The following is an 18,290-nucleotide window of genomic DNA, read 5'->3' as shown; positions in this document are numbered from 1 at the left end:
CCTAGAACCAGCCGACATGTCATTTGACGATGGCAACTGTGACAATGCAGCACTTCCTCATTACAGGTTGGACCTTCCTTATCCGGGAGACCCTTAACCGGCACCACCCCTCGTCCGGCATGATTCCTACAGTCAGGGGCACATGTGCAAAACGCAGCCGACCTCCACCCTGAATTTGGGGCCGCGCCGACACTTAGCCCGCTGGGGGCCCGCCGACACTTTGAGCCCGCCCTGGGAACCGACCCCCCCCCCGACCTTGGGTCGCCTCCCCCCCCTCCCCCCTTTGGGCTGACCTCCCTTTATCCGGCAAAATCCCTTGTTCGGCACAGGTCAGGTCCCGAGGGTGCCGGGTAAGGGAGGTACAACCTGTACTGCATTCACAGTGTTACACTGGGTTAAGTGATTGAGTCCTGGAGTGCAGAGTGAACCCACAATCTTCTGACTCTGAGGTCAACAGCAACAACAACTTACATTGATATAGCGCCTTTAACAACAACTTGTATTTATATCGTGCTATAACGTAGTGAAACATCCCAAGGCGCTTCACAGGAGTATTATGAGATAAAAAAACACCGACCCGCATAAGTAGAAGTTAGCGCAGGTGACCAAAAACTTGGAAAAAGAGGTATGTTTTAAGGAGCGTTTTGAAGAAGGATAGAGAGGTAGGGAGGCGGAGAAGTTTAGGGAGGGAATTCCAGAGCTTGGGGCCTAGGCAACAGAAAGCACGGCCACCAATGGTTGAGCAATTATAATCAGGGATGCTTAAGAGGGCAGAATTAACGTAATCAAATATCCCAAGGCACGTCACAGGAGGGTAATCGGACTAAATTAATACTGAGCCACGTAAAGAGATATTTGAGGTAGGTTTTAAGGAGTGACTTAAAGGAGGAAAAAGAGGCGGAGAGGTTGCGAGAGGAAATTCCTGACCTTGGGGCCTAGGCAGCCGAAGGCACAGCCGCCAGTGGTGCAGTAAAGGAAATCGGGTTATGTGCAAGAGGCAACAATTGAAGGAGCACAGCAGAGTCGAGCTCAAGATGGGTAGGTGGGAGGGCGGCCTGGACAGCATTGAAATAGTCAGAATGCTGCCACTGAGCCAGATTGTCACTGAAGTGGGTTGTTATAAAACTGGAGAAAATTGTGCCTTTGTGTGTTCTGAAACTGTTGTGTGCGTGAGCGGGCATCTATCCAGCCTACACGTAGGTGCTGAAATCTGCAGGCTGGTTAGATGGTTGTCCTGCACTCAGCACAGGCCCACTTTGCTGTCATAGAATAGAATGCTTACAGAACAGAAGGGGGCCATTCGGCCCGTCGAGCCCGTGTCAGCTCTCTGAAAGAGCACTTTGGCTAGTCCCACTTCCCATAGCTTCACAATTTTTTTTCCTTCAGGTACTTATCCAATTCCCTTTTGAAAGCCACGATTGAATCTGCCTCCACCACCCTTTCAGGCAGTGCAGTAGAAAAAAATTAATTTAGCTTTCCAGTAGAAACAGCATGTATGTGGTCACCTCTCCATTTAAGGGGGGAAAAAAATCTGTGCTTTTGTGTCCATTATAAATTTGTCGTGTGGAAAATCTGAAGGGCGTCTGTTATTACAGCATTTACATGACTTTCAATGGAGCACATGATATGCCTGCTTTTTCCAGCTTATACACTCAAGCCTCCGTGGTTTTGTTCAGGAAAGTTGGCCGTGACCTTTTTTGTTTACGCCACAAAAAGGGAATAAAAGGAGAAATTAGATGGTAGTATTCTGAAGTAAAGAGGGAGAAATGCTCAATAGGTCAGATCAGTATCTGAAAGAGAAATAAAGACTTGGATTTCTATCATGCTTTTCATGACCACCAGATGTCTCAAAGCGTTTTTACAGCCAATTAAGTTCTTTTGGTGTGTAGTCACTGTTGTAATGTAGGAAACGCGGCAGCCAATTTGCGCACAAGCAAGCTCTCACAAACAGCAATGTGATCATGGCCAGATAATCTGTTTTTTTGTTATTTTAGTTGTGGGATAAATATTGGCCAGAACTCCCCTGCTCTTCTTTGAAATAGCAGATTGAGAGAGCAGATGGGACCTCATTTTAACATCTCATCAGAAAGACGGCACCTCCGACAGTGCAGCACTGGATTGTCAGCCTACATTTTTTGTGGGACTTGAACCCACAACCTTCTGACTCAAGCTAGGTTAACGTTAGGGTTGTAACCTTTCATCAGGCCAGAACCAGTAACCCATCTTTTTCTTTGAGGCTGATAAACCTGCTCCAGATTTCCAGACGTTTCTTGCTTTCATAATACAGGGCTTTCTCTATGTTCATAGAAGGTGGCCATTTGGTCCAACATTCCTGTGCTGGCTCTTTGCAAGAGCTATCCAATTACTCCTACTCCCCCACTCTTTCCCCCACAGTCCTGCAAATTTTTCCTTTTCAAGAGTATACCCAATTCTTTCTGAACGTTACTATTGGATCAGTTTATACCTCCCTTTCAGGTAGTGCATTCCAGATCATAACAACTCACTCAGTTTTAAAAAAGTTCTTCTCATCGCCCCATGTTGGTTGGAAAGGGGTTCTGATGCCCTGTCACACAACTGTCTTGATATTATTAGAATTGAGCACATATTCTAAACTGACAAGTGCAGTACTGAGAGAGGTACGGTCTTTTGGATGAGAATACATCTCTCGGATAGAAATAACAATCCCCATTATTTGAAGAAGAGCATGGGAGCTCTCCTCATGTCCTGGCTAACATTTCTCCCGAAACCAGCACCACTGAAGCAGATTATTTGGTCATTTATCTCCTTGCTGTTTGTGGGACCATGCTGTGTGAAAATTGGCTGCCACGTTTCCCTGCATTACAGCAGTGACTTCACTTTAAAAGTACTTTATTAGCTGTGAAGCACTTTGGGATGTCCTGAGGACATGAACGGTGCTATTATACAAATGCAAGGTTTTTTTTCATTTGCTACCTGAGCTCAGCAGGTCTGTATTATTCTATAGTGCTGTTGAAAATATACCAGGTACCCTGGCTCATTATGTGCCCTGGGGATAGACTTATCACTGGGATTCTTTCCACTCAGACTCGGGCAACCCTGCAAGCCAAAGTCCTAATGGGTCGGGCTTTCCTATCTGCTCAAGCAGCAGGAAGTTTAACAATATTCTGTGATGGTTACCTGCACTATTTTAGCTAGTTGGCCTCGAGCAGTAACCATGCTTCTATCAACTTATCACAGGGAGAGGAAGTGCTCTCCATATCAGGCAAACAGAAGTTCTGTGGGAATTTTCAGTATAGGTAGCTTGACTTGGAAATTCTCAAACATGGTGATGGGTTTCTGTATGTCATCATCATCATCATCATCATAGGCCGTCCCTCGGAATCGAGGAAGATTGTTCCACTCTAAAAATGAGTTCTTAGGTAACTGAACAGTCCAATACGAGAACCACAGACCCTGTCACAGGTGGGACAGATAGTCATTGAGGGAAAGGATGAGTGGGACTGGTTTGCCGCACGCGCTTTCCGCTGCCTGCGCTTCATCTCTGCATGCTCTTGGCAATGAGGCTCGAGGTGCTCAGCACCCTCCCGGATGCACTTCGTCCACTTAGGACGGTCTTTGGCTAGGGACTCCCAGGTGTCAGGGAGGCTTTGAGGGTGTCCTTGTAACGTTTCCTCTGCCCACCTTTGGCTCGCTTGCCGTGAGGGAGTTCCGAGTAGAGCGCTTGCTTTGGGAGTCTTGTGTCTGGCATGCGAACAATGTGGCCTGCCCAGCGGAGCTGATCAAGTGTGCTCAGTGCTTCGATGCTGGGGAAGTTGGCCTGGTCGAGGACCCTAATGTTGGTGCGTCTGTTCTCCCAGGGGATTTGCAGGATCTTGTGGAGACATCGTTGGTGGTATTTCTCCAGCGACTTGAGGTGTCTACAGTACATGGTCCATGTTTGTGTATGTGTCAGACACCTGACTGACAGAAAGTGAATGTATAACATGTTTTTTTTGGAACAGGGGGAAAAAAAATCCAATGCATGTTTTTCCACTACGAAGTCAGCAATGATTGCAGACTAATGGTTAATAAGGGCCTATTAAAAGAGCAGTAAAAACAAGTAAGGCATTGATATGCATTGATGTTGAGCTCTCCAGTAAGCTCTCCAGTTTATATAATGTACCTGCAGGTAGCTCTTTTATTGGAACTGTCTTTATCTGTTCCTGATCACGCCCAGGATGATGGGCTCCATAGCTCTCAATCAGGAGAAATCTTGACTCCCAAGCTGAGAACCAGGAGTTCAGTTCCCAAGGTTGCCTGTCATTCGTGCCCGTGTGTCTCTGAGCCTTGTTGGCTCTCAGCCTCCCAAGTTTGAAAAATCACCCTCGTAGGCCACAGGATGGAGAACCTGGGATTGCATCCAGTTTGAATCACTACCGTCCGTCTGACTATCAGTGTGCCATTCCTTTTCTCCCTTATTCTCCCAGCTCATGGGAGGGTTGTGTCCTGGAGTCAGTCTGCAAGGGAGGGAAGGTGGTCCATCATCTTACTGATTCACCTCTGGCAAAAGGCTGCGTTTAACTGGTTTCGTTTAACCCCTTAAAGTACAGCAGATCTGGCATCAGTGTTAACTACCTCGGTAGTGTATGTATAAAAATGAACCGAGTTACGGTTTTCATGCTAGCTGTCCTGGCGTGATTTATTTTTCAATGAACTCCTCCTGATGAGTTCTGCATTTGTAAAAACATTGCACATAATCCCTTGAGCCAATCTATGAGTATAAGATGTCTGGAGATTTATAGTCGAGGTTGTAAAGGTAGCACAGGATTACATCATGACGGCAGTAAATTGGTGCCCCTTACCCTCAGAGAGTACAAAATAGTCTCTTTTGGCTTATTATTGATCTAAACAGGAGCGTGCAAATCATTCATCAAAATGTGACGTTTAATATTATAGAAACAAGCTCTTATCTCAGTGGGTGATTGAATGTTGCAATTTGTAGCAAAATAAATTAACAGGAAGGTTTGATTTATTTTCTTCCAAATTTTAAATGGCCTGCAATGATCAATGAAATCTGTGCGTGTGACTTAGGAACATTAGTGGAGCGTTTGCGAGGAGAGCCATATCACTGTCTGAATGGTTTCAGTGTCGACGGTGATTTCAGGGACAGCAAAGCATCTTGTATTGATTAGCTGGAAATTAGATTATCAATGATTCCTAGTGTGCTGTATATGATGCCCTCTACTTTGCTCTGTACTACTTTCTGGCTTGGTGTTTTTCCACCTTCATCCAGCCATACCACCCACATGTGGTCACTGACTCCTTCCTGACCCATGGAAAAACAATAGGAATTAAAGTCAATAATATTACTCACTGTTGGGGGACCAGGTGGTAGACTGGCTTACAACTCTGACTGCTATTTCATATGGGCTTGAACACAGGCCAGACTGATGGGCTAACAATGCCCTGTCTCCGCTGGCTGTAAGGACCCTATGTGAAATGAGTTTTGGTAAATCCCTGCTCAGGACAACCAATAATTAAGCTTTTAACTGGCACTGAGTTGCCATTGTCTTTCGTGCATTGTTTATGCTGTCAGTCAATCACGAGAACATTCCACGTTTAATTTCCAGATGATTATGCAGCTTGGTTGCTTTATTGTGACCTGTAAGAACCCCTTCTGGTTCACTGTTAAGTGGATGGTCTACTGCTGAATTAAAAGAAAAGAAAGACTTGCATTTATATAGTGCACTAGAATTACAGTGTCATGCACGGCATCGTCACCTTATTGTAACATTCCAGTGAAGTGCACAGCGCTGCTCGGGAGAGCATGGCAGTCAGGATTTGTGCCTAATCACTTGCTTCCTAAAACAATATAATCAGGATTTTAGAGAGACCAGAAGGTTGGCTGGTGTGAGAAACATGAATATTCAATCCAGTGCAGTAGGGTTGCTATTCTAAGGCTGGCTTTTTTTTGGGGGGGGTGCAGAGTTGAGGCAACTTTATTCTGCAACTTTTCAGAATTGTAGTTGCCCTGCTAATGCTTAATGCTGACCCTGGGTGCAAAATGTAGGCCCAATGGTTGAATTCTCAAGCACTGACATCACTCATTATCCCTCCCTTCACCACCTCCACAGACACCTGATTCTCTTCCTGTTGCGTCCATCTCAGAAGGTAGAGGGGTCTAGTTTCAGAGGTGCTGCTAGCCCTGCACTACATTGCCCAAGTGACTGTTGTTAATGTTTGAGCCTATAGCATGGTTCCTCATTATAGTCAGACAAGCTCCACTTGTTTCCTGATCTTACCCAGAGGGTAACAACTCTACCTCAATCATAGTCTTGGTGGGTCAGTAACTTTCTCTTATTGTCTCCTTATATCTCTGTTACTCTTGTAACTTGTTTCCCTCTCTTAGTCTCTCCAAGTCTCTTTCCCCCCCACCCCACCCCACCCCACCCCAACTGTCTCAGCGTCGCTTATTGTTCCTCTTTTCTCTCTCTTTATGTTTCCGTTGCTGTTCTCCTTTTCTCTTTCTCTGTTCTTTTCATTTTGCTTCGTCCTCACAGTTGAAGAAGCAGTCAGCGTCCACTGCTCAGACATGACGAGTGACCTGTTGGGTGAGTCCTGGTGCCTCCGGAGCTATGCACCAAGGTCAGGAGAAAAAGAAAGAACATCTGTTGTCAGCATCTGGCAATAGTGCAAGAAAGTGAACAAGTGTAAACGTTATATATAGCTTTGTGGTCGGACTGATTTAGGAGAGAAGGAATATCAAGGGGAATATATGACTGGCAAAAGAAAGTGGTGTGGGTGTGATTGGATAAGCAGCTCACTCGTTTGCTAATTTGAGTAGGAAGAGCGGAAGATCGTGACTGACCTGAGTTGCTGGAAAAGTAGTGGGTGAACATATGTGAGGAAGTGCTGCAACTGTGAGGCTAGTGGTCTGGACGGTATCCCCATCTTGGACTTGGCAGCAATCTTTTTTCAAATATTATTGGTTAGTGATCCAAAGATTATACTGCAGCTGAAAAAGTACTTCACATTTCATATCCATGTACAATCATTCTGAAAACAGTCCACAGGTTCTGAGTTTTCCATTTATGTGGATGCATAAACACTGGTCATCTACAAAGGTTTGACAGACATTTCAGTACAGAGTATTAGCAAACCCCAGTGGCTCATTGCCTTCCCACACCCCATAGCGCAATGGACACCTGAACTACCATTGCAAGAAACAACTGTGCCGTAGTGTAGTGGTTGTGGTACTGGGCTAGCAACCTAGAGGTCATGAGTTTGAATCCGATCGTAGTAAGCTGTGACATTGAATCAGGAAAAAACAGCTATGAAAGCTACTGGATTGTACCCTGCAGTTTGACTCGTAAAATGCTCTGAAGTAGCTTCACAAACCATTTGGTCTAGCCACAAATGGGCAATAAATGTGATCTTGCCTGTATCTCCCACATCCCAGGAACAACAAAAAAGTCACTTTTGAACACATCAAGCACAATTGGCAGACTAATTATTTTGAGCAATGTCAGTCCTCGTGAATGGGATGGTTTTGCCACACAGTGTCAGCACAAAACATTCTCAAGTCAGATTTGGGATGGGTTACTCTCTGCACTTGCCCAGCAGATATCACTAACTGCAACAATATGAATGTTGCTTCTTATTGAACTGATGGCATTTCTAAGTAAAATTGTCAATTTGTGGTTTTGTGCTGCAAGTCAAGGAGCTACATTGGAATTGCCCAGACTAGCAGGAGTAGGCCATTTGGCCCCTCGAGCCTGCTCTGCCATTCAATAAGATCATGGCTGATTTGATCATGGACTCAGCTCCATTTCCCTGCTCACGCCCCATAACCCTTTATTCCCTTATCGCTCAAAAATCTGTCTATCTCCGCCTTAAATATATTCAATGATCCAGCCTCCATAGCTCTCTGGGGCAGAGAATTCCACAGATTTACAACTTCCTGAGAAATGAAAGTCCTCCTCATCTCAGTTTTAAATGGACGGCCCCTTATTCTGAGGCTCCTTATTCTCAGGCTATGTCCCCTAGTTTTAGTTTCCCCTATGTGGAAATATCCTCCATGCATCCACCTTGTCGATCCCCCTCATTATCTTATATGTTTCGATAAGATCACCTCTCATTCTTCTGAACTCCAATAAGTATAGGCTCAACCTATCTTTATAAGTCAACCTTCTCACCTCCAGAATCAACCTAATGAACCTTCTCTGAACAGTCTCCAATGCAAATATATTCTTCCTTAAATACGGATACCAAAACTGTATGCCTCACCAAAACCCTGTACAGTTGTAGCAGGACTTCTCTGCTTTTATACTTTATCCACTTTGCAATAAAGGCCAACATTCCATTTGCCTTCCTGATTACTTGCTGTACCTGCATACTACCGTTTTGTGTTTCATGCACAAGGACCCTCTGTACTGCAGCACTTTGTAATTTTTCTCCATTTAAATTATAATTTGCTTTTCTATTTTTTCTGCCAAAGTGGATAACCTCACATTTTCCCACATTATACTCCATCTGCCATATTTTTGTCCACTCACTTAGCCTATCTATATCCCTTTGCAGATTTTTTGTGTCCTCCTCACAATTTGCTTTCCCACCCATCTTTGTATCATCAGCAAACTTGGCTACATTACACTCGGTCCCTTCATCCAAGTCATTAATATAGATTGTAAGTTGAGGCTCCAGCACTGATCCCTGCGGCACCCCACTAGTCACTGTTTGTCAACCGGAAAATGACCCATTTATCCTGACTCTGTTTTCTGTTAGTTAGCCAATCCTCTATCCATGCAAATATATTACCCCAACCCCGTGAACTTTTATCTTGTGCAGTAACCTTATCGAATGCTTTCTGGAAATCCAAATATACCACATCCACTCGTTCTCCCTTATCCACCTTGTTACATCCTCAAAGAACTCCAGCAAATTTGTCAAACATGATTTCCCTTTCATAAAACCATGCTGACTCTCCTTGATTGAATGATGCTTTTCCACTGTCCAGCTACTGCTTCCTTAATAATGGACTCCAGCATTTTCCCAACAACTGGTAATTTCATGTAGCACCTTTACTACAGAGAGAGATTTTCATCCCATGAGTCTGTACTTGATTTAAGACCAGGTTCCTGCAGTAAAAGCAGTATGTCACCCAGTCAATTTCATTGTGCCGAACTTGGCATTGTAGACAAAACATCTCCAATAAAATGGGGAGTATGGAGTAATGACAGGGGTTTATTGGCAATTTGAAAAGTAGGACAGAATGCAAACCAAATAAGCCACCCAATCACTTCCATTGTGCATAACTTGGCATTGTAGAGAAAACCTCACCAAAAGAGTGGCGAGCGTACAGCACTGAGAGGCATTTATGAGCAATTAGGAAAGTAGATGATAGCAGCCTGTGGGCTAAGATATGTAATGACAATACAGTGAAGTAATTTTGTACAAAACACAGATACGAGTAGACTAAGTGAACCTTGCTGATGAGTGATGCAATCATTTTTTATCTGCTGTCCTGTTCACACATGCAGGGACGGTCAAACCAGAGTCACTAAACTAACTTTGGCTGTAGGTAATGTATTTGTTGTCTACAGGAGCTGTTAGGCGGGCTCCAAATCAGTGAAATGCAGTGTCTAAAGCCAAGTTATTCTTTATTGCAAAGCCCAAGGCACACAATGAGCTCATGCGCGCTTCTCCCCTTCCGGGCATTTCAAACTAAGCAAAACTCAAGCTACTCCCAGTTCCATAGTTTCATATATAAACAGTGTCAAGTTGGTTGCAGACTTGTTCTGCATTTAAGTTTTGTTAATCAACACTTGGTTCTTGGTAGAACTGTACTCACTATTTCAGGTGAGTTACTCTCAAACATTAAGGAACAGAAAATCAAGATAACTTTTTTTCCCCTTACACTTCAGGCCTTTCTTGCTGCTCTTTATACAGCGGTTAAGATATTTGGACCTGCTGAATGATACTTATTTGGTATCTTCTGTCCATTAATCTCTATTTGAATGCAACAGCAAGACAAACTAAAATAGATACGGAGTTACTTCAGTCTTGTGCTCACAGACTATTTTCCTCCTTGAGTTAGTAGAACCATAATCCGGTCGGTGCATGCATTCGTGGTCTTGTCAACAGAACACAGCTGAAAGTTCCTTTTCTCCATCTTAATTTCCTTAGTGCAAATTGTGCCAGCATTTTTAATGCATTGTGAAGGTCAGGGACCTCAGATTTTACAAATGGAATAGAAGCAAAGTGATACAAGTGATTTAGCCATGAACTCATTGAATGGCGATGCAGGCTCGAATGGCCTACTCCTGCACCTATTTTCTATGTTTCTATGAACCTTCCTTATCCAGACCCCTCGGGACCTGGCCTGTTCTGGATAAGGAATTTTTCTGGATGAGGGGTGGTCACATTAAATTGGATGGTACAGTACTGAGCAAGGGGATATCGGGGTTGGCTGGCTTGGGGCTGGGAGTGCGGCAGAGAGATCATGGGGGTGGGGGTGGGGCGGTGGATCGCAGGGTCAGACCGGCGGTTGCGGGAGTTGGCAGTGAGGAAGGACTTCAATTTGTTCATGTCGGAGTTCTGCGCATGCGCCACCCGGTGGCCGGGAATGGTTCTGGACGAGGGGTGGTTCTGGATAAGGGAGTTCTGGATAAGGGAGGTTCAACCTGTACAGTAAAATTCATGACTATACCAGAAATACAGCGAAGCGATAGATTAGAATGACAGTGGGTTTACCTAAAGGCAATGCGATGTTAAACTGGTAATTATTGAGTGTTTCCTCTCTCTCATTAAGCCAGAAATGACAGAGCATGGATGGCCCTGGTGATTCTGGGCCCTAGTCCTTGCATCGAACATACTGAATTAGTATACATTTTCCTGATCAGTAAGCAAACCCATTAAAGACTGGCTCGTGAGGACACGCCCTTGGAAAGGACCAGTTGCATAGGCCGTACTGTGCTTCCTGGTAAATCAATAGAAACCACAGTTCCCAAAGGATTATATTGTAGGTACCGGGTTCCCATTGGACCCAAACACAGCTCTGTAGCTGGGAGACGGGTTCCAGAACTTGTGAAGTCACCTTGGAATTAGATTGAGTACACCAAGCGGCAGAGTTACAATGAAAACTGGGTAGCACTGTGAGTAAACACACTGTACCGTGGGCACAGGTTGGAAAGTCAATAAGGACAGAAATCTCCTCTCTGTTGACTATAAAGGCCTAATCTGAAATGGCTGTTGATTCGGCTCCATTCCTGGTGGGTGCAATCCCACGATACAAAAGTGCCCATAGTTCAGCGTGGTTTGCCATTAAATTGCCAGTCTCACGAAGGCCATTAAGATGGCTGCTGTGGGAAGTTGTAAATAAAATCACTGTTGTGCGATAAGGCTGCTCTTGTTGGGCAGAGTAAACTCTTGGCTTCATCACTCACCTATCCCACAGTCAGGTACACTCGTTGTTTAAATGCGGTGTTCCAGTGGAGCCTGTGTGATGCCCTCTGCATCTGGAACTTCTCCCTCCCTCACACAGTTCTTTTCCCCTTCCTGCGTGAGGAAAATGGGCACGCACTAAGTTATTCACAGTTACGGTTGGGAGAATTTGCCACGTTTGCGCCATTGGAATGCTTTAATAATGAAGTTGGATATTTTTGTGCCATTGCACCTTTAAATGACGGCAACTGTACATTGTACCAAGTGAAACCTGCATTGCGATGCAAAAATATCTAAATATAAATTGCACAAGCAGAACCAGAATTGGCAGAAAGTAAATCCTATGGGTGTGACTCACTTTCCAATAAACACTGTGGTTCTGACAGGACTGAGTGTGGTTTAGGATGTTTTCGGGTCCATTATTGACAGATTGTTTTACGTCCACAGACTAACCATTATCCCAAATACACTGGAGCGCTTTAATGTGTGGGAATTTCTTTCAGTGTTCTTAAGGATGTTGGGAGTACATGACGAATAGTGCTGACTTCCTTGTGAACAAAATTAGCTCTGCAGAAGATGGGAGTCCCTTTGTGCTTGGAATAACAGGATGTGTGGGAAGCTATCTCTTTTTCTCATACACTGTTAGCTCTACCCTGTTTCCTCAGGCATTCTCTCTTCCCTTTAAGTGTGTATTCAGCTCATTCCAACAACTCTACCCATTTTGTAATGCTCTAGAGCAAGTTTTTTTTGAAAAACTGGTTGGAAAATTTGCCCGTCTTAGATTGACACATTGAAATTCCCAATTGACGGGCCAAATGAGACCGATTACAAGTAACTCATATTTAGAAACACTTTTGTGTAAACTTAGAACATTTGGGTGGTCCTTGAAAGGCGTTGACGGCATTGTATTCCCCCTGGGTGTGGGTGTCTACCAGTTATTTCAAGAGTTAGTTGGCATAGTAACCTGAAGTCAATATTGGTTTATACCATTATTGGAAGTCATGCGTGTTTCTTATCTCCAGTTGGTTTTTAAAAAAAATCAAAGCTTTGTTTTCCTTTTGATTTTCTCCTCTTACTCCGTCTCTCCTGACCCTGGTGAGTTATGTTGAGGATATAATACATTGGGCAGCTCGTTTTCTTTGGAACAGAGGAGGCTGAGGGGAGACCTTATTGAGGTGTATAAAATTATGAGGGGTCTGGATAGAGTGGATAAGAAGGACCTATTTCCCTCAGTCGAGGGGTCAACAACCAGGGTCCAAAAATTCAAAGTAATTGATAGGAGGTTCAGAGAGGATTTAAGGGGAAGCTTTTTCACCCAGAGGGTGGTGGGGGTCTGGAACTCACTGCCTGAAAGTGTGGTAGAGGCAGAAACCCTCACCACATTTGGATGTGCACTTGAAGAGCCGTAGCCTACAGGCTATGGACTAAGAGCTGGAAAGTGGGATTAGGCTGTATAGCTCTTTTTTGGCCGGCGCAGACACGATGGGCCGAAATGGCCTCCTTCTGTGCTGTAAATTTCTATGATTCTGTGATTCACCTCTGTTGCCATTCTTTTGTGTGCGAGATGGGATTTGAGTGTTGGAAGACTATTTAATTGTAGATATGCATCTTGCCTCTGCTAAAGTTTACTGTCCAGACCTCATATAAGAACTGAAGAATCCTTTCAGAAGCGTGGCTGGTGACCTGAAACATCAGCTCGAACTGCCAGGCTCAAACCCTCAGTGAGGAGGAGTAAGGGACCTTTGTAACACTGGGCTGGTTTATTTGCACTATAACATTCCGCCTTGCTGAAGAAGGAGACACACCTTATGGGTAACACCACAAGTCATTTATTTAATACTTTAAAGGATAAAAGGCAAACAAACAGATTTATCATTCTGGTCAGTTCATTGAAACTGGCTGTTGCAGTTTGCCAAGTGGCACACGAGGAACAAGACCTGATTCTGCTCACGTAATGAAGAGAATCAAATTTTGATAATACTCTTATTATCTAGAAATTAGATTTGTGAGGAGTTGGGTTTTAATTTTGTAACGTCTCTATGTAGGAGAACCAACGTTCTTTCTAAACAGATTAGACCTTATTAGGTATAATAAAGATCTGATACGGTTGTGTCCATTTGACCAAAGTGAACAGAGTTGAGCTGTAAATGTTTGGAAAGCGGACATTAATGGGAGTTTGAATTTGTATTACCTATACGTTGATTCCCATTTTACTTTCAGGGACGGTCAATAAAATGAGAGTCAACTTCTTCACGCAGAGAATAACTCTCTTTATTTTTAATACATTGCCAAAATTTAAATCAATGAATATTCTGTTTTGAAAATATACACCAAACTCTTAAAATAGTCTTACAAAAGCAAAATACTGCAGTTGCTGGAATCTGAAATAAAAACAGAAAATGCTGGAAATCTCAGCGGGTCAGGCAGCTTCTGTGGAGAGAAACAGAATTAATGTTCGACCTGAATTGTTAACTCTGTTTCTCTCTCCACAGATGCTGCCTGACACACTGAGATTTCCCGCATTTTCTGTTTTTAATCACGAAAATAGTCTTAAGAGTCCATGTTTAATTTTGTACTTTTCCATTTATCAAATTTTAATTCTGTGCACGGCAGTTTTCTTTTTAAATATATCTTGTATATAAATGTCATTTCTTTGTGTTTCAGTGCATACTGTCTCAGCCAAAGTTCTGGGCCATTCAGGTAACCACCCTAATGCTGAGAACAAAACTGGAGAAAGGTAGTTCCCGTCGGATTGAACGTGCAATGATGCAGACTCAGGTAGGACGCTGCTTCTACTGTGGTCACTAGTGTTTGTTAGCTGTACGGGCAACATGAGGAGAATCGGGGCAGGATACGTGTCAACACATCTCTATCTGTCTGGAGTGGAAGGGAAATTGGCAAGTTGTTAACGTCCAGCTTGTACTAAGCAGCATCCTCCTGAGCAGTGACCTTGGGCTATCGATCCTGTGGAGGATCTGTGCTGCTAACAAGAGCATCCTGCTTCGACAAAGCACCACGCCCATTCACCCCCACACATCCTGAGTCATGTCAGGCGACCTGCCGACCCCACTGTCTCTCACAGCTGCTGCTCATAGAAGCTTCGAACGTTGAACATTTTTCACAAAGTGATTCAGTGAGTTGAAGTTTCCCCCGTGAGAAGCCCAGCCATGCAAATATTTGTTTCTACATCATCAGAGTTCTAGAAACATAGAAACATAGAAAATAGGTGCAGGAGCCTGCACCACCATTCAATATGGTCATGGCTGATCATGTAACTTTAGTACCCCACTCCTGCCTTCTCTCCATACCCCTTGATCCCTTTAGCTGTAAGGGTCACATCTAACTCCCTTTTGAATATATCCAACAAATTGGCCTCAACAACTTTCAGTGATAGCGAATTCCACAGGTTCACAATTCTCTGGGTGAAAAGGTTTCTCCTCATCTCAGTCCTAAAAGGCTTAGCCCTTATCCTTAAGACTGTGACCCCTAGTTCTGGACTTCCCCAACATCGGGAACATTCTTCCTGCATCTAACCTGTCCAATCCCATCAGAATTTTATATGCTTCGATGAGATCCCCTCTCATTCTTCTAAATTCCAGTGAATATAAGCCTAGTCGATCCAGTCTTTCTTCATCTGTCAGTCCTGCCATCCCGGGAATCAGTCCGGTGAACCTTCGCTGCACTCCTTCAATAGCAAGAATGTCCTTCCTCAGATTAAGAGACCAAAACTGCACACAATACTCAAGGTGTGGTCTCACCAAGGCCCTGTACAACTGCAGTAAGACCTCCCTGCTCCTATACTCAAATCCTCTCGCTATAAAGGCCAACATGCCATTTGCTTTCTTAACTGCCTGCTGTACCTGCATGCCAACTTTCAATGACTGATGTACCATGACACCCAGGTTTCGTTGCACCTTCCCTTTTACTAATCTGTCACCATTCAGATAATCTGCCTTCCTGTTTTTGCCACCAAAGTGGATAACCTCACACTTATCCACATTCTGCTGCATCTGCCATGCATTTGCCCATTTACCTAACCTGTCCAAGTTACCCTGCTGCCTCTTAGCATCCTCCTCACAGCTCACACTGCCACCCAGCTTAGTATCATCTGCAAACTTGGGAGATATTACATTCAATTCCTTCGTCTAAGTCATTAATATATATTGTAACTAGCTGGGGTCCCAGCACTGAACCTTGTGGTACCCCACTAGTCACTGCCTGCCATTCTGAAAAGGACCCGTTTATTCCCACTCTTTGCTTCCTGTCTGCCAACCAGTTCTCTAGCCACGTCAATACATTTCCCCCAATACCATGTGCTTTAATTTTGCACACCAATCTCTTGTGTGGGACCTTGTCAAAAACCTTTGAAAGTCCCAATACACCACATCCACTGGTTCTCCCTTGTCCACTCTACTAGTTACATCCTCAAAACATTCTGGAAGGTTTGTCAAGCATGATTTCGCCTTCATAAATCCATGCTGACTTGGAGCGATCCTGTCACTGCTTTCCAAATGTGCTGCTATTACATCTTTAATAATTGATTCCAGCATTTTCCCCACTACCGATGTCAGGCTAACCGGTCTATAATTCCCTGTTTTCTCTCTCCTTTTTTAAAAGTGGGGTTACATTAGCTACCCTCCAGTCCATAGGAACTTATCCAGAGTCTATAGAATGTTGGAAAGTGACCACCAATGCATCCACTATTTTTAGGGCCACTTCCTTACGTACTCTGGGATGTAGACTATCAGGCCCTGGGGATTTATTGGCCTTCAATCCCATCAATCTCCCTAGATTCTAGAGATCAAAACCAAGTGAGGCACGGATGTTGCTGCCTGTTGAAGTTTATCACAACAAGTAATATGCCAGCATAGAAGAACATGCATTTATATAGCACCGTTTATCAGCTCAGGATGGTGCACAGCCATTGAAGTACTCTTGAACTGTTGTAATCTAGGTAAACGTGGCAGCCAGTTTGCACTCAGTATTGAGAGAAATGACCAGATAATCTGTTTTTAGCGGTGTTCATTGAGCGATAAATTTTGGCCAGGGCACTGAGAGAAGTTTAGTAGCGCTGTTGGTGCTCAGTTGGGAGCAGTATAAACCTTCCTATGAAATTTCATGGCTTTGAGCCCCATACCACGAGCTGAGCTCACAGACCGGAGTAGTTCTGAGGGAGTGCAACAATATTGGCAGTTCATAAAGAGACTTCAAAGCTAGATCCTGTCTGCCTATTGCTGTGATTAAGTTGGATAATAAAAGTCCCATGGCAGTGTTCAGAGTAGAGCAGAGACGCTTTCTGGTGCCCTGGCCAGCATTCCTCTTCAACTAGTACCACCGAAGAAACAGACCAACAAATCAATCGTTCATCTCATTACCGTTGTGCAACCCACTTGTCCAATCCAGATTCATGGGATGAAAGTGTCTTCTGTAACAACCATTAGGGATCTATGTGAAATGGGTCTGGGCAGTCTCGACCAGTTCCGAGTAGATATACACCCTGCAGCACTAAACTGCCCTTAATTTGTTACTGAATTACCAATCATAATCAGAGCTGTGTGTATGGACAGGGATATCAATGATGGGTAGTGGAACACTTTTTCTATTTTTTTCCCTTCAAGTGCTGGAATTTCATAGAATCTTACAGCACAGAAAGAGGCCACTCGACGCACCATGCCTGTGCCGACTCTTGAAAGAACTGTCCAATTAGCCCCATTCCCCTGCTCTTTATAGAATCATTGAAATTTACAGCACGGAAGGAGGCCATTTCGTGTCTGTGCCGGCCACCAAAAAGCTATCCAGCCTAATCCCACTTTCCAGCTCTTGGTCCGTAGGTTACGGCACTTCAAGTACTTTTTAAATGTGCTGAGGGTTTCTGCCTCTACCACCCTTTCAGGCAGTGAGGTCCAGACCTCCATCACCCTCTGGGTGAAAAAGCTTCCCCTCAAATCCCCTCTAAACCTCCTATCAATTACTTCAAATCTATGACCCATGGTTGTTGACCCCTCTGCTAAGGAAAATAGGCCCTTCCTATCCACTCTATCCAGGCCCCTCATAATTTTATACACCTTAATAAGGTCTCCCCTCAGCCTCCTCTGTTCCAAAGAAAACAACCCTAGCCTATCCAATCTTTTCTCATAGCTAAAATTCTCCAGTCCAGGCAACATCCTTGTAAATCTCCTCTGCATCCTTTCCAGTGCAATCACATATTTCCTGTAATGTGGTGACCAGAACTGCACGCAGTACTTAAGCTGTGGCCTAACTATTGTTCTAAACAGTTCAAGCATAACTTCCCTGCTCTTGTTTTTATTAGCCGAGGCATAAAATACAAGTATTCCATATGCCTTCTTAACTATTTTATCTACCTGGCCTGCTACATTCAGGGATCTGTGGACATGCACTCCAAGTCCCTTTGTTCCTTTAGACTTTTCAGTGTCCCAGTATTTATTGTATATTCCCTTGTTGCACCTCCCCAAATGCATTACCTCACATTTCTCCGGATTGAATTCCATTTGCCACTTTTCTGCCCACCTGACCAATTGATTGATATCTTCCTGCAGTCTAAAGCTTTCTTCTACATTATCAACCCCACAGCCAATTTTTGTATCATCTGCAAACATCTTAATCATACCCCCTATATTCAAGTCTAAATCGTTGATATCTACCAGTACCACAAAAAGCAAGGGACCTCGTACTGAACCCAGTGGAACTCCACTGGAAACAGTCTTCCCGTCACAAAAAACACCCATCAACTATTACCCTTTGCTTCCTGCCTCTGAGCCAATTTTGGATCCAACGCCACTTTTCCTTGGATCCCATGGGCTTTTACTTTCGTGACCAGCCTGCCATTTAGGACCATATCAAAAGCCTTGCTAAAATCCATATACACTACA

At 44.0% G+C, this 18,290-nt stretch overlaps 1 protein-coding gene across 2 annotated transcripts in view; it reads left to right on the top strand.

The window, feature by feature from the left end:
• The window catches only part of ttc27 (tetratricopeptide repeat domain 27), a 282,247-nt gene that overhangs the window by 128,570 nt on the left and 135,387 nt on the right, over positions 1 to 18,290 (top strand). For both annotated transcript variants that reach the window (XR_011595000.1, XM_070889258.1), the window contains exon 10: positions 14,065 to 14,178. Coding sequence is in view for 1 of the 2 variants with exons in the window: in XM_070889258.1 (XP_070745359.1) it covers positions 14,065 to 14,178 (114 nt within the window). In the remaining variant the exon portion in view is untranslated. The remainder of the gene's footprint in view (positions 1 to 14,064; positions 14,179 to 18,290) is intronic.

The sequence above is a fragment of the Pristiophorus japonicus genome, chromosome 9 (assembly GCF_044704955.1).
Source record: "Pristiophorus japonicus isolate sPriJap1 chromosome 9, sPriJap1.hap1, whole genome shotgun sequence".
Taxonomy (NCBI): Eukaryota; Metazoa; Chordata; class Chondrichthyes; family Pristiophoridae; genus Pristiophorus; species Pristiophorus japonicus.
Note: the sequence above shows the minus strand (reverse complement) of the source record. Positions and strands in the feature narration are given on the sequence as shown.